Here is a 15,889-nt window from a genome sequence, read left to right on the forward strand (position 1 = left end):
GATGAAGGCAGATCACACACACTATTCAACAGCTGCCCTACAATGAGATAATTAGGCATCTAAAGCGAGTAAGTGCGGGGCAGTGCCAAGAGGGCTTGAAGTAGCAGAGCCATTAGAGCAAGTGGCCCTGGTAGCTGGATGACTGAGGAAATTCTTTAAGGCGCAGAGCCACCATTTTCTTCTTCTTCTTCTTTTTTTCTTTAACCCCCCCGTCCTTTAATCTTCCAGCATCAAACGATTTTGCTGCCCTCTTCTTTGTCTGCTGCTCAGCGAGTCTTCGCTATTCTAGAAAGAGCTGCTGCAGCCATAAAAGGTACATTTTTATAATGAGGGAAGAGGAAGGTTTAGAAACAGCAAAGTCATTTAATCAAACTCAATGCAGCAGAAATAATGATGCCGGTGCCTCTCCATAGGAAGGCCAAATTTAAAATAAAGGTGTGTGTGTGTGTGTGTCTGTAAGAGAGAGCGCCTCCGTGCATAGATGATAGGAGAACACATGGAGGCAATATCCATAACCATATGCTCCCCGTCAGAACAGAACATGAAATATGTCTCCACATAAGGACCAAGCCCATCATATCTTAATGACGTTATATAGTGCATTATTACCCCGACAGAGCACTTCACTCTTATACAGGGTGCAGACGTGCTTGTGGCTCCTATAGTTGTCAAAAGTGGAATGGGAAGTAGAGCCTTCAGCTCTCAGGCTCGTCTCCTGAGGAACAAGCTTCCAATTTGGGTTTGGCAGATGGCTGCTCTCTCTGACTCTGGTTCTGCTTGAAGTTTGTTCTTGTTATAAAGACCCCCTCTTCTCCACTCCCAAGCAAGCGCTTGCTCACACGGGAACAGTGGGCTTTCCTCTATAATGCTGTACGATCTTTATGTCTCAGGCACTGAAATGACTGCTGTTGCGACATTGCACTATATTAACACAATTGAGCTGAAATATCCACCCAAGCTTACTTGTCTAAATGTGTATTTGTAGATTGCGATTTTGTGCAAATCACATGCAAATATCGCAGTGCGCATGAGTTGCTGCGTTAGGTTGGTGTGTGATCTGATGGGCTGCTGCGCGAAGAGCTTGGGTGACCAGAGAGAAGTGGTTTGAACAGCATGAAGCAGCCCGGGGGCTTATGGGAATGATTGGATTTGAGCTTCGGGGGAAATGACTGTTCGACTCACCCAGATAAGCTTGAGCTGTCTGTACTATCTTAATGAGCTCTGTAAATTAAAAGCTTACATGCATGTGCGTATATGATAGTGATAATTTATAGGGAGGGGCTGTATATTTTTGTAGCTTGTTGTGTATCAGAGAGTTGCATTCTTTGCTACGCTTAATGGGCTTCGCCTCAAAGCTGAGATTAAATGACATTATCCTGCCTTTTTATCAACAGGGTTTTGTTGGGAAAACAACATTTAGAAATTTGGTAGTTTCCGGTCACCAAATTGTTGCTTGATTCTTTCACGGTTTACACTTAATAAATGAATCTTAACTTTGAGGCTTCACTCACGCATGGAAGGGATTTTCATGCTCATTTTTTTTCTTTTCCTGCTTAGGGGGTGGGTTCACTCCCAACATCATCTCACAACAATGCCTGCGCTGGACCTTTTGATATCACACTCGAACACACAGAGTTGTCAGGTAGACCATAATGGAAACAGATGCCATGAAACTGTTGTTAAATGTAGCGAGCTGATGTCACTATTGTAGATCAGGAAGTGCTTCGGAAGCAGTTGAGGAAGCTTGTTGCAGCTGCAAAGGGTGTTTTTTCGCCTACTGCGCACCATTATCACGTTTTATATTTAATCAGCTGGTCAGGGTGAAGATTTAGGAGTGAGAATAGGCTGTTCCTTAATAAACATCTGAGTTTGAGTCTTAAAAGCTGCTGTTTTGTCCTGAAGATAGTCTCAACTTTTGCTTGTTTTTTTCACACTTTTACAGTCCGGCCACAAGTAAAGTTATCCATCATCTTGCCCAAAAAATACCTGCCTGCGTCCCTTTCCTAACAGTATAACTCAAAACAATAGGAAACAAGCAATGAATCAGGCTCTTTACAGGCAGCGTGAAGAGGTTTGTCACTTTCCCCATCTACACAGACCATGTGAAAATGAGAACGCCTGCTGCTTCTGTTGGGAATATCAGCTGGAGTAAAGTAGCACAAATCCCTCTTTAGCCGGCAGCCAAGCAAATGAAAATGCAACCAAGTCCCCCTCCCCACCCCCAAGTCACCCCCACCCCGCCTCATTCTGGTGAATCTGATGTATCTATACAGCTTTTCTTTTCTTTTTTCTCTTCAGTGATGTTTTAGTTTGTGACTGGATGCCAATGTGTGCATTTAAGCTTCGTGTTTGAATGCAGAATTGTTGACAGCAGGGAAAAAAAAAAACAAGAGCCCCAAACTCTAGCAGAGAAAAGAAGGCAAGCATCCAGATGCATTAATCAATCCTTAAGGGTGCAGAGAAGATAACAGAAACAGAAGGGTCATCCACTGCTGCAGCTGGTAGTGTCTGTGGATTAAGTTCTTTTGTTTTTTGTTTCTTTCTTTGATCCAAACAATAGAAATGTGCATACTTAAATCTACATAGTACATGGTTGGGTTTTGGAATCCTGTTCATTTCATTAGAAAATCTATCCTCATTATAGGATTCAAATTACACAACCAACAATAAAGAAAATCAAAGAGACACATTGGCTTGCATAAGCAACCATTCTATCTGATCTTCAAATGCTAACGTAGAGATTTTTTTTAGTATGTCTTTATTATTTGGGTTGTTTGTTGTGAGAATAAATGCATTTTTCAAATCCCCAGTAGTCAAATATAATGATAAGACTGATGTGTCTGGATGCTATATTTTTGTCAATATCATCCAGCTCTGTTAAACTGCTGGTTTGCTCCTTTCTCTTGGATTTAAGTGGCCGACAGCCTGCCTGACAGCTAAATTGGAGTAGTCTTAACAATAGCATGATAAACAGTAAATAGGTTTCTCTTTTTTTGGAGTTTGGGAATAAAGCACATCTCATGAGGCCTCAATAATATACTGTATGTAGGTCTTTACTGTGGTACATGAATTTTTCATAAAGTTTTCATTAAGCCTTGACCTAAAAACTAGGCTCTTAATAACAGTCTGTATGCACCAAAGTCTGCCAAAGTAACTGCTGCTGGAATGAAAGACTGAGATTGAATTCAGATAGCGGCTATGTGTCGGTGGCAGTAATGGCAGTGTCCTCTATAGCAGCTGATGACAATGACTTTACCCTGCTGCCACAGAGCATTGTGTCTGAAGTGTACTGTGTCTGTGTCAGTCTGAGCTTGCTGAGGTGAATTGCTGCTGCTTGTTGATATTCATTTTCCCTGCTGCTTTAAAAGAACTGCATGCAAGCGTTTTTGGCAGTCATCTGTGATGTAGTCTTTTGTGATGTCTTGTCTTTTTGGATGCTTGCTGCTTTTTGGGTTAGTGTCTTGTTTTTGTATGTTTGACTAATATTTGAAACACCGCATTTAAATGTAGACTAAAAGGTCTAATCATCCAATTACACAGTAGCAACTCAGTACATGTAGGCATGTAGACCAAACTGAGCATCAGAATGGGGAAGAAAGGTGATTTAAGTGACTATTAAGGTGGCATAGTTGTTGGTGACAGACAGGTTGGTTGGGGTATTTTACAAACTGTTGTTCTGCTGGGATTTTTCCAAACTTTTCCAAAAGTGCAAATGGTCCATAGAATAGAAAATACACCAGTGTGATGCAGTTGAAAATGTCTCGTTGATGCCAAAGGTCAGAGAAAAATAGCCAGACTGTTTCAAGCTGATAGGAAGACAACATTAACTCAAATATCCACTTACATACCATACCACATATACCAGATACCACGCAATCCAGGTGTGCAGAAAAGCATTTCTGAATGCACAACACATCAAAACCTTCAAGCAAACAGTTATTAGCAGCATAAGACCACACCGAGTGTCACAGGTCATATGGTCTCACTACAGTTGAACAATAGAAGATTAGAAGATTGGAAAAACATTGCCCGGTGAAAGCATGGATCATCGAAAAGTGGATGTGCAGTTGAAAATGACAAAATCTCAGAGGAAGCTTCCAGTATTGAATCTATGCCACAAACAATTAGGGCAAAACGAGGTGTAACCCAGCACCAGCAATGTGTATCTAATAAAGTGTCTAGTTAGTCTAAATCTCAGTGACATTAACAATATTAGTTTGCAAAAGACAGGAGAACATTTCAAAGTACAACTTGTGTATTGCAGTATTGCGCTGCCAATTAGTAAATGCAAATGATTCACTGCTTTTTTCGATTTTTTTCATGGTGAAGGGGTCACCCATGTGTCTACCTGTTTAGTCCCTGTTTAATAACATTTGCCATCTTTACTGCAGTAATAGCCAACTCTCCATGCCCTGTCTATCTTACTGTCACCTCTTTTTTTTGTTTATTCTTTTCTGTGTTGCCTTTCCCTCTCCATGACTCTCTCCGTGCCCCTTGGGGCCATTACTCTGGACCATAAATAGGCCCATTGGAGGTGATGGAGAGCCTTTGAGCGAGACCAAGCGCTTTGGCTGATTCCCAGGGAAAGGTAATGACAGGCCCCGTCAATACCAGCGCTCCATTTACTACGGCTCCTGTCGGCACTACTAACAAGACTTGAGGCACATACTCGGAGGACCTAGACCGTGTCCGCTCAGGTAATTCAACTGATGTCAAGATGGATGGCCTGAGATGTACTAATTACATGCCCAAACTTCTCCCAACTGGCTTCAGATACCAACTGTGCTTGTTAAGAGTTTAAAGTACTTCAACTAAGAATTTATGGTTCAAATCCGCCCACGCCTCACCACTTCTCCTGTAACGGTGAGTATATAACAACACAGATAGATAATATATGGCACTCCATGCAGTATATCAAGAATTATTTTATATAGAACTTAAAAATGTCCAGTGTCCTTTTTCTCTAAAGAATACACATTGTATGCCAAAAAGCACAGACACAATATATTGCTCACATAACTATTTAAAGGTGCAATCCGTTATTTTTAATGCAGTGCATAAAATGATTTTAATACATTGTTAAGAATTCCAGTCATTCCTCTGATAGCTGAATGGCTTCTGAGCTTTAAGGCCTTTCTTATTCCCCCAGAAATACCCATCATCAACTCTGCACGTGGTTAGTGTTTCAGAAACTCAAGTGGAGCATCTGAAAGATTAATGGAGCTTGAGAGTAACAGATTTTTTTTTATAACTAGATAAGAGCTGGCAGCATATTTGCCAAGTTGGTGAAAGTGCTGCGACTGCCCCACCAAACATGAATATTAGGGACGATTTTAAAATGATATCACATTTTGATCTGAGTACATGCATAGTGTATGTTTGAACAAAAACCTACATCTGCAAATGTACTTGCACTGATATTTTTAAGAACAATTACTCAGTTAGCTTCATGGAGTTATCATGAAGCCTATCTCATGGAGAGAGGCAGGGATACACCCTGGACAGGTGACCAATCTGTCTCGGAGTAAAAACAGAGAGACAGGCAATCATTCACACTCTTGGACAGTTCAGATTCATGAACTAACTACGGTGGAACCCCAACTTACGAATACCCCATTTACCGAAAAATTCCAGTTACGAAGGCACTTAGCGGCAATATTTCTGCCCGTGTTAGGACAAAATGCCCGGTATATGAAATCCGCTGGCTCTGATTGGCTGAGCCCAGAATGCCTACAATGCCCACAATGCCTTCCGAATCATGTGACAACCCCTTTGGCTTTTCTACTTGCGTTTCGCTGTTCCACTTAAACGACGTATTGTTGTTGCAGTTAGCAATTAGCCTATAGCCTATTGTTCACTCAAAAGGCGCGATGGGTGCTTCGGCTTGCGAAAAATTTCGACTTATGACAGATCCTCGAGAATGAATTAATTTCGTAAGTCGGGGTTCCACTGTATATGTGTTTGGACTGTGGGTGGAAGCCAGAGTACACAGAGACAACCAGCAGTTTGGACACAGTTAAAGCTGGATTGGCGTTTCTGCTTAGTTTTCAAACTATAAGTTCTCTTCGTGTTCATACTGGGGGTGTGGGCTGTACGCTTTCTGATTCCTGCCCACAAACAACGTGAATGTGTCCTCAACTTTGTTATGTTTATTACAATTCAGCCACTGACCTCCTCAAACAGCTCCAGGCTGTATGTGTTATCATCATCAGCAAAGTAGACGATTCCCGGCTGGCTGTTGTTGGCGTTGAACGTCTCCCTCAACCACCGCAAGGCCAGATTCCGCTGCATAGTCCCTCTTGGAATTCTGGGATCCCGAGTGTCACCTCGCAGCTTATAGTTCCTGGGTGTCTCTACATTGAGATGGGTGTAGTTTAGTCCCGTTTCTCGGAGGAGTCGTGTGACAAGAGGCGTTCTCCTTTGGGAATCCTCCACCAAGATCCAGTGCAGGTTGGGGACATGGAGGAAGGTGTTTGCTAGCCGTGTCAGCTCAGCTTTCTGAACGGGCCGGCTATATGTGGGGGTGATGATGTGGATTGTGGGCAGCACATCCGACCAGGGCGGAGGCCGAGTGTACACATACTCTGTCCTCACCACCTCCACAATGTCCTTATCTGAGGCACAGTATTCCTTGGAGTCCTGCGCCTGGCCACCTGCCTCCCTCTTGCCCTCGACGCCATCATCTGTAGATGTGGGGATAAGAAGACATGTAAGGCATTAGTGTAACCTTGAGCTGCTTTTTCTATATTTGCCTCAGGTGACTTAAACCCAATGGGGGTAAAGTGTACCTGAGAGCCGGTGGTGGCGAACTGCAAGCCTCTCTGGAATGATAAAGATCTCTTTTACTAGATGGTGACAGGCTGCAAAAAGTGAAAGCAGGCACCGTGAGAGGATAACACAGCTGATGGACAGAGAGACAGTGCAAGACGAGGGAGGGATGAGCCCTGCTATTCCCCCGGTGTTGCCTTTGGGCTTTTCTTTTTAAAGGAAGAAAAAAGGCATGTATGTAAATGCGGTAGACATGCCTTTTCCACCACAGACTCTCTCACCCCCTGTATTGTTGAAATTGCTCTTCTTCTTATATTAAAATATCTCAGGGTTCAAGTGGTAGTTAAACTTTTTTACACTAAGACTGGTCTGGCCCACTTTAGATCACAGTGGGTTGTATGTGGCCCATCAATTGAGTTTGATATCCCTGCTCTAGACCCAGTGTTCACAGTTCAAATGGATTTGACTTCAGAGAGGCCTAAACATCCACATCCACATGTGTGCTATTACAGTGAGGTTTGTAAGCTTTTGAGTCAAACAGCAATGACATAATGTTGGATTTTGCCATTTCTCGTTAAAGGCCATAGGTGCAAACTCTTGTATCAAGCCATCAAGAAATCTGCAAGGTCTTCTCTACTGAAAATCTGTTGCTTTTGTCGGTATCTTCTTTGCATCCATGAGCTGCACATACGCATACTGTATGTCAGACAGAATAGCAAAGTGAAGGTTTCTCATGGAAACGCTTTCATAAGACACCCTGTGTGGGTTTTAGGGCATGTTTTAGGTAACACAACCTAAAATTGGAATGGTGCTTAAGGTGTTACATCGCGTATCAGTGCAGAAACTGAGGTTTGTGTGCTAAGTCTATAGCTTGTGTCAATGCAGTACATCATTTTCCATTTTATGTGTGGGAAGGTGAGGCTCATTTTCAAAAATCTGACCTTCTTTAGAAATGCACAAAACGCAGCGAATCAGTCAGCTGACGCATTTTGAGTAGACTCCCTCGGTGAAGGCTGTGATATTTTGGCCTGAATAGTTTGGTCATGATGGACAGAATGTGATTACAGAGTCATTAAGGTTGCTCATTTCTTCCTATTGTGCCACAGCTCATGGCAATCTTTCACTTTTCTTCTTGAGCTCTAGTCGCACCTCCGGCATAAAAGGGGATTTTTTTCTGCAGCACAAAGATTAACACAATCTTCTGATGGCCAGATGTTCAACAGAGGCTGCCAGTGAGCATGCTGCCAATAAATCTCTAGCTTTTCTCTTTTAAAGGAACACAAAAGGAAGCCTGTGGACAGAGCTTGGTTAGATTGTCATTTAAAAAAGTTATTATATCTTTAGTGTATTCCATGAGAAATTAAAATTGCTTAACTATGTACAATTTTTTTTTTTGGGGGGGGGAACTTTTTATTTTTATTTTTTAATTTACCTTAGTTGTTAAGGAGCTAATCAGACTCTATTCAGAGGGTTTGAAGAACCTGCAAAAACATGCTGAGTCAAATCATGTGTAAGTTCGGTACAGACTCCCAAGCCTGTTTTCCTTGTTAACCCCTCTTTGTGCATTTCTGAGATTACAGGAATAGAGCAGATTGCTCTATTGATTTGCTGTTGCTTTAATTTGGGTGTGTTTATTCTGCAGGAATCTTGACATTTTAAACTGTTGCTTTTCTGGTTTGCAGAGAAGGCACCAGACACTGGTGAAGTTAATTAATAGGACACATTTATGCTTTTTAATTGCCAACAGTCTCTGAAATTAATTTGCAATGACACTGAGCCAATTATAACAGGCAAAGGTTTGGCTCAAATGCTTGATTGACACAAACTCTATACTGGATACTGTGTCACACCAAGAAGATATGGATTGATGTTGTAAGCTATGTGAATGGATAAGCTGCAGAAGGATTTAGTTTTATAATATGCAACTCTGTTCAAGTTATTACTAACAAAAAAAGAAAAATTGCAGCTTAGCAGTTTTATTCTGACAAACTGAGTATATGGAATAAATATAACTCCCAAATGGAGTGGGTATGCAACTCATCCGTCACTGCAAAATCATCCCTGACTGATGAGGTTTGCAGTGACCGGACAAGTGCTTTTCAGTTCCGATGAAGCTGATGGTCATGGCTTTCAAGTGTCTCTGTGTGAACAGCCTGTTGTCTAAACTTGAAGTACGGTGTTAAGTTCGAGGGCCCACTTCAAGTTCGATATCGTCAGTGGAGTGCAGCGTGCTGCGTACCCTTTCGGATGGCGAGGAGTGGAGCAATAGCGTTTTGGTGCCAAACGGTGATGAGCAGAGTCCAGGGTAACACGATCAACACGATGGCAAGAATATCTCTTCTCTTCGGCATCTCCAGGATTGGTTATTTGGCTCGGCATTACCTGGTGGGAACCGTGAAAAGAAAAAACCCAAACAGATATTAAAAGTCAGCCAGCCAACTTAGACTTATAACCTTCACCAGAGCAAGCTAACATATTTGTTTTTGATTAATCTCAGTTATTTGAAGAAAAAGGAAATCACACTTGCAGGACCTTTATTATTGTTGACTGGCTTTTAAATAGCATTTAAGACACTCAAGGACTTTGTCTTTATGGACCTGACTGGCTCTCTGCAAAGCAAAACCTTCAGTGACTAAAACTGAGTAATAGCTTACTTACTGTTGTTCAATCTTGAATTCTATTTTGCCACAAATGCATAACGCTCTCACAGTTTTCAAGTGAAAGACAACATGATTACTGTATTACCTACACAGAATTTAAAATAAATAAATGGGGCCTGATTTTAAGCAGTAACCAACAAAGGGAAGGTCAAATCCATTGGAGGAGGCAATGCATTGACAGCTTGTGCCCCCTGCTAACCCAGTGAGCTCATCAGCGCTATCACTGCAGACACGGTGGTGACTTCATGCCCAGTGCTGAAAGTATTCACAGGCCAAATGGCAGGAAGCGATGTAACCAGACTGTGGGATGACTGTTTTGCAAATGTGCCTTTCCCTCTGAGTCCAGAACATTGGTTCAGACTTGTATCTCTTTGAAAGTTTCAATTTCAGCATGGAAGGAATCAGACATTAACTGAAACAGTGGCTATTATTCTGAAGTTCCTCTATTAATTACTTTGAACTTCAGGCTCAAGTTAAAAGTCTGGAATCAAAAAAGTAGGAACAAACTGCAATCCTGTTTGGAATTGTTACTGCAAAAATGTTCATGCTACAGCAGTGAAAATGAGACTATATTTGAGCTTTGGATGGGAGAAATGGCAAATGTGTTGCATCTGGAGAGACTCAGATGCAACACATTTGCCAACCTATTTGAGAGATCCTGTACTGCTGTTTTTGAATGGTGTTCATTAGTATGCTGTGTTTGGTTTTGTCATTTCTTCTGTCTTAAATTTTTATATTTACACCTACTTATATTTTTATCATTATACAAACTTTAATGCTGTATCAGGGTTCCAGTGGACATTGTTGCTAGTTGGGCTGTTTTTCCCTTCTCCATTTAAAATACAATATTAATATTAGGGGGGAAAAGTCTTTCAAATTTGATCAAGACTTAACCTCCTAGGACCTGGTGTCCACATATGTGGACATCACATTTTGGGTTATTTAGAACAAATTACTCAATTTTGCTCTACAAGGGCCTGATATCCACTTATGAGGACATTATACTGCTACTGTTCTATCCAAATTTTAAATGAATATCCTCATATGTGGCTCTCATTTTTCTTAGAAACAAAAATTAGGTAAAAAAAAAAAAATAAATCTGGTAATTCGTTGTTTTAACATTCATCAGGCCCCAATCAGCCCAAATATCAAAGAGAAATTAAAAATGCATGCCGTGGAAGAGTTCAGGTCTTAGGAGGTTAAAGCTTACATTATTAAGGGGTTGGCTAATGACTGACATATGGATGGTTGCACAGGAGTCTGTAGCATGTAATCATCTGTCTAAGGATAAATCGAGTCCCTAAATTGGATGCTTCAACCTGGTTTGTATTGTTGGTGTGTTTTGAAGCAATTTGAATGCAATTATCTGACTTTCTGTGTGGTTAAGTTTACCAGACAAAGAAGCCCTTGCTCTAGTTTTGGTGAGTAGTCCTACCAGTGGACGTTTTTTTATTAGTATGTCATTTATATTAACTAGTACATATCTATGTATGTGGTTCTGTGTATGATTTACTCATAGTTGATGATGATTAGAAACCAAATTAGCCATGTTAGATGAAAATGTATGCTTTTTTTTAAAATCTAAATAACTTCTAAAACAGAAAGAAAGAAAGAGAAAGAAAGAAAGAAAAATAAAACTAAATACAAATTAATAAATAACTTCTGGCATCTACCAAATTTGGACCATAAAGCTAAAGGTTGTGGTTTCAGTGCAATAAAACAAGTGCCTAGTTACGGTTCCTAATGTCTGATTGGATAGTTGCTCTTCATCACAGGGTATAGCCAATCAAACTCAAATGTAAGTACACGATCAATTAAACCACTGTGTAGTTAGTACCGTCTACCATTTAAACATAATTTTCTCAATTAACATTTTAAGCACAACAATCGTGATTCATGAATGACACCAATTTCCTTCCCTCCAGCTATATTTTTGTTCAGCAGCTTGTCCGAAGTCTTACAGGAATTTTGTGTAGAAGTGCTGAATGAACACTTAATTGAATCAATATTTTCTCCACAAAAATAAAGTCATGTTTCATAAATGTAAAGTTTTATTTAGTCTTTCTGTTTTGTATTCCATCATTATATTTCATACCTCTATTATTACTGTTCTTCATTGACCATTTACATTGAATTTAAGGTCAGCAGTCCTGCCCATCTCTCCCAGGGTCTGTCTCTTATACTTAAAATGCTTGTGGTATTATGCTGAGCCCTAAGTGGGAAATGCAGATATTAAGTGATCTGCTCAATTAAACAAAGACTAAAACAGCCATAATGTGGGCACAGGTGTTCAGCGCATTCATTTTAGCTTTACACGAGAGAGAACAAGTCATCGCATTTCCCAGAGCGATCCTGCTCCCACTGCTGGGGACGGTGGCAGAATATTGTGGCTTAATGTAATTGTATATGCCAATTATGTTCGTTTGCTTTGTAAATAAATACACTATTAATGGCCAAGCCTTAGGTATAAACGCTTTTGACACAGACTCTACTCATGCTCTTTAGCCAGGAAAAGAATTGTGCGCTGCAAAGCTGTCTGTATGTTTGTTTGTTAATTTATTTCGATCATGTAAACAATATACAAAGTCCATTTATCAAAGAAAAGAAGAAAAAATGCTATATATTGCTTCACCTGTTCTGATTCAGTTACATATTGAAAAGGAGTGAGAAGAAGTACACACTTATTTAATCCCATCCCTTTGCCATAAGTTATCGGTCAATATTTAATCAGCTTCCTTACTGATATAATCTGTATGTACTTATTTCTTTTTAAGTAGAAAGGAAAATTACTAAGAAATACTGAAAGAACAGTAAGAAGAGGGAGGTGGATCAATCTCAATAGCGATGACATTGATACCAACACTGGTATTGGCATCAGATACAGTAGATACTAGGTACTAGGATCTAGATACTAGGTACATGTTTCTATCGTCTATAAAAATGTCTGAGCCTTTTAAAGTTGGCTGTTACTACGGTTTTATTTATATCCTATAGAACATTTAAACAAAAGTAACTGATCCAAAGTCCTTAACAGTCAGCCACATTTACAGATCTGAAAAAAAAAACAGTTTCAAAATACACGAAAAGCTGAAAGCTGCATTTTAATGAGTTAACTCGTTATTGTGAAAAGTAAACTCGCAGGAATTTAGTGGTCATTAAAACAAATTTAATTGCAAATTGATGACTCATCTCATAAATCATGACACACTGCTCTCTCCTACAGCTGCCTTTATATGTTATAAGCATCAGTGTTAGCATCGGCAATACTAGCCCTGTGGTTACTTGGTATCACATCAGTACCTTCCCCATAGCCACTCATACAACATCAATGTAATTAAATGACAGATTTCTGTAATTTTACATCTTTAACTCGTATAATTTAAGCCCACAGAGCTGTGCTGACAGATTTCTGATGTTTATTACAACAGCATTTCTTTATCATGTAGAAGAAATGAGACGTATTGCACTTGTTTTTTCTTAAATGAAAATCTCATTGATTAAATGTGTAGTTAAATTTATCTACACTGACAGAAAAGGGAGTTTCACTGGTCTGGCCCACAAAAAATCAAAATGGGCTGTATGTAGCCCTCCATGTAAAATGAGTTTGACATCTCTGCTCTAGAGGAAAAAGCTTGTGATTAAACTCATCATGTAAATCCTTTCTCAATATAAGACATCTAATAGTCAAACATTACTGCTACTGTTTACGTTTAAGTCGAATGGATTTCTTGGCCTCGCTTAGATGCCCTCCAAAATTTTAGTGTCTCTGTCTATGTCGGATTTACAATGATCAAATCATTCCATGGAACAAAGGCCAGTCTATTTTTGGAACTACACAAAAACTGTGATTGTAGAGCAGTGTTACAAGTTGACAACAGCAACATTCATCACAGCTCACCTTCAATTCAAGTGTTAAGCTCCTGATCGAACGTTAGACCCAGACTTTAATATCTTTCTTAGAGCCCATTTTTGCCTGGAAATTATCCATCGTTTCTTTTTTTTCCCTCCTTTTTTTTTTACAGCACATCTTTTGTAACACAGTCCCTAATTGTACTGTATAACATCATCAGGCTGATTTTCTCCAACTTAACAAAGCTCCTCTACAGCCACAGAAAACATTAATGATCTCTTTTTACAGGTTCAGAAATAGTGCTTATTTTAGAAAATTGACCAGGATCAAAACATTTGGATAGGCCTTTAAAAATATTGTTGCCAGGAGTCTGATGACTAATACAACTACACTGCTCAAAATTTTTTTAAAGGAACACTTTTAAAACACATCAGATATCAATGGAAAAAAATACATCAGTGCTGGTACCTATGCTGTTATGGTCTGGGTAATGTGTTAGGAACAAAAGTATTTCACAGGATTTGATGTAAATGAACATTTTCAACCTGCAGTGGGCTGAATTCAAGGACACCCTGGGAATCAAAAAGAAACAAACATTGTAGCAGGCTAGTCCATTTAGCCAAAATGTCATTGCAAAAAATTCAAAATTGTATTCAGTAGTTTGTAGAGCTTCACGTGGTTGTACACATGCCTTACAGCACCAGGGCATGCCCTTATTTGAGACCACAGATGTTATCATGACAAATCTTGTCCCAGATCTGGACCAGGGCATGACTGAGCTCCTGAACAGTCTGAGGTGCAATCTGTGAGCATTGGAAAAGACTGAAACATAATGCCCCAGAGGTCTTCTATTGGTACTGGTCAGGCGACTGTGGGGGGCAGTCAATGGTATCAATTCCTTAATCCTCCAGGGGCTGCCTGCATACTATTTCCACTAGTTGTGCCCCAGGAGGAACCACTGAACCACTGCAGGGTTTGACAATAGGTCCAAGGGTTTTATCCCGATACCTAATTGCACACAGGGTGCTTTAGGCAAGCTAGGGAGGTCTGTGCGTCCCGCCGCAGACTGATCACCGAACCACCACCAAACTGGTTCTGGTATTCCGTGGCAAATGTCAATCACAGTGCTGGGCAGTGAGCACAGGGTCCACTAGAGGATGTCAAACCCTCAGGAGTAGATACTGGTCTTACTGATGGCTTATGGACCTTCTACAGCCCTATCCAGTAACTATCCAGTAGCTGCCCGTCTCCTGGAATGCCCGTCTCTTGAGATCTTGCTAGAAGAGACAGCAAACCCTCTTGCGATGGTACACATTGATGTACTGCTGTCTTGGAGGAGTTGGACTATCTGTGTAACCTCTTTAGGGTCCAGATATCGCCTCATGCTAGCAGTAGGGACAGCTAGATGCAAAACTAGTAAAAAAAACAGTTCAAAAAGATAAGGAGGGAAAAAATGTCATTGGCCTCCTGCTGAAAATCCATTCCTGTTTGGGGGTTGTCCCATTGTCTCCCCTCTAGTGCACCAATTGTTAATGTCATTAACACCAAAAAAGCTGAAACCGATTAACAACCCCCTCTGCTACTTGACTAGATCTGACTAGATCAGTATCCCAGACGTTTAATTGGCTTGATGCTATACTCAGATTTAAAAAGTGCTCCTGCAGTTTTTTGAGCAGTGTGTAACAAATGAAAAAAGTGAGCTCACCCACAGTTAGAACTGGATCATTGCGCGGCTGGGAAAGCCACACTGGAGACGAGACGGGCTACCTAGCGTTGACATCCTCCATGACACATCAGCCGACCATTTCCTTTTCCTGTTCCTCTTCCTCTGTCTTGTCCACTCACAGAGTCAGGAAACAGCAAGTGCACACCTGGAAGATGAGATCACTTTGGTTAATATGCTACAGCAATGCCACATTTTCTTCCCTCTTTGTGGTTTCACCATACCTCTTCCACTGACACTCAGTGACAGTCACCCAGGTTTAAAGCAGTTTGGACAGAGTCTAAGAGTCAAAAGCCTTACAGAAATGCTTTACCAAAGACACCCTCAGTGAGCACTCTGCTTGTGTGACATCTATTCATAATTTAACATCAAAGAGCCGGGGCTGAAATTGCTGCAGAGGGAAAGTGTGCCAGTATAATACAGCGAACTCTAGTTTGGATGTGCATCGTCCACGAATCCATCCCCCGTTGGTACACCACTGCTGTGCTTCACAATGCAGCGTTCTGCTTAATGCTCTGTATATTGGTATGTGATTTACTCGATTCATTTCGAACTAAATTGCAGTGACACAGACTCTGTATTTTATTCATTTTCGCCTGATATGGAAACTGGAAGATGGTTTAGTCACAACTCCATTGCCTGCCAACAGTCTGGGGTGGGGAATGTTACAAAAATAAACTGGCATCATGTCTTATTCAAATACATCTGAGGAAACGCTGCCTCCATGGAGGCTTGTGGTTCACACAGCCAGCGATGCCTGCGTGCTGCATCAGCACCACAACTTGATGGCTGAAGACTGTATTTTTAGTGCTTTATAAGCTGCAAAATATGTAGGTTTTGGGGAATGAGCAACGGGAGTGCCGGAATCATTTTACGAAGCCACACTGT

The 15,889-nt window shown here is 40.7% G+C and overlaps 1 protein-coding gene across 4 annotated transcripts in view; it reads right to left on the bottom strand.

The window, feature by feature from the left end:
• b3gat1a (beta-1,3-glucuronyltransferase 1 (glucuronosyltransferase P) a) overlaps positions 1-15,889 on the bottom strand; it is a 96,163-nt gene that overhangs the window by 7,770 nt on the left and 72,504 nt on the right. For 2 of the 4 annotated variants that reach the window (XM_085245599.1, XM_085245602.1), the window contains 4 exons: positions 14,984-15,149; positions 9,008-9,150; positions 6,789-6,860; positions 6,172-6,683 (listed from right to left, as the gene is read on the bottom strand). In XM_085245599.1, the coding sequence (XP_085101725.1) occupies positions 6,172-6,683; positions 6,789-6,860; positions 9,008-9,119 (696 nt within the window). In that variant the 5' untranslated portion in view covers positions 9,120-9,150; positions 14,984-15,149. The remainder of the gene's footprint in view (positions 1-6,171; positions 6,684-6,788; positions 6,861-9,007; positions 9,151-14,983; positions 15,150-15,889) is intronic. The other 2 variants (XM_085245600.1, XM_085245603.1) reach the window with 2 other exon arrangements.

Source organism: Mchenga conophoros, linkage group LG14, assembly GCF_057382185.1.
Source record: "Mchenga conophoros isolate Kocher_MC1m ecotype Shallow Benthic linkage group LG14, M_conophoros_male_GT1.1, whole genome shotgun sequence".
Lineage (NCBI taxonomy): Eukaryota > Metazoa > Chordata > Actinopteri > Cichliformes > Cichlidae > Mchenga > Mchenga conophoros.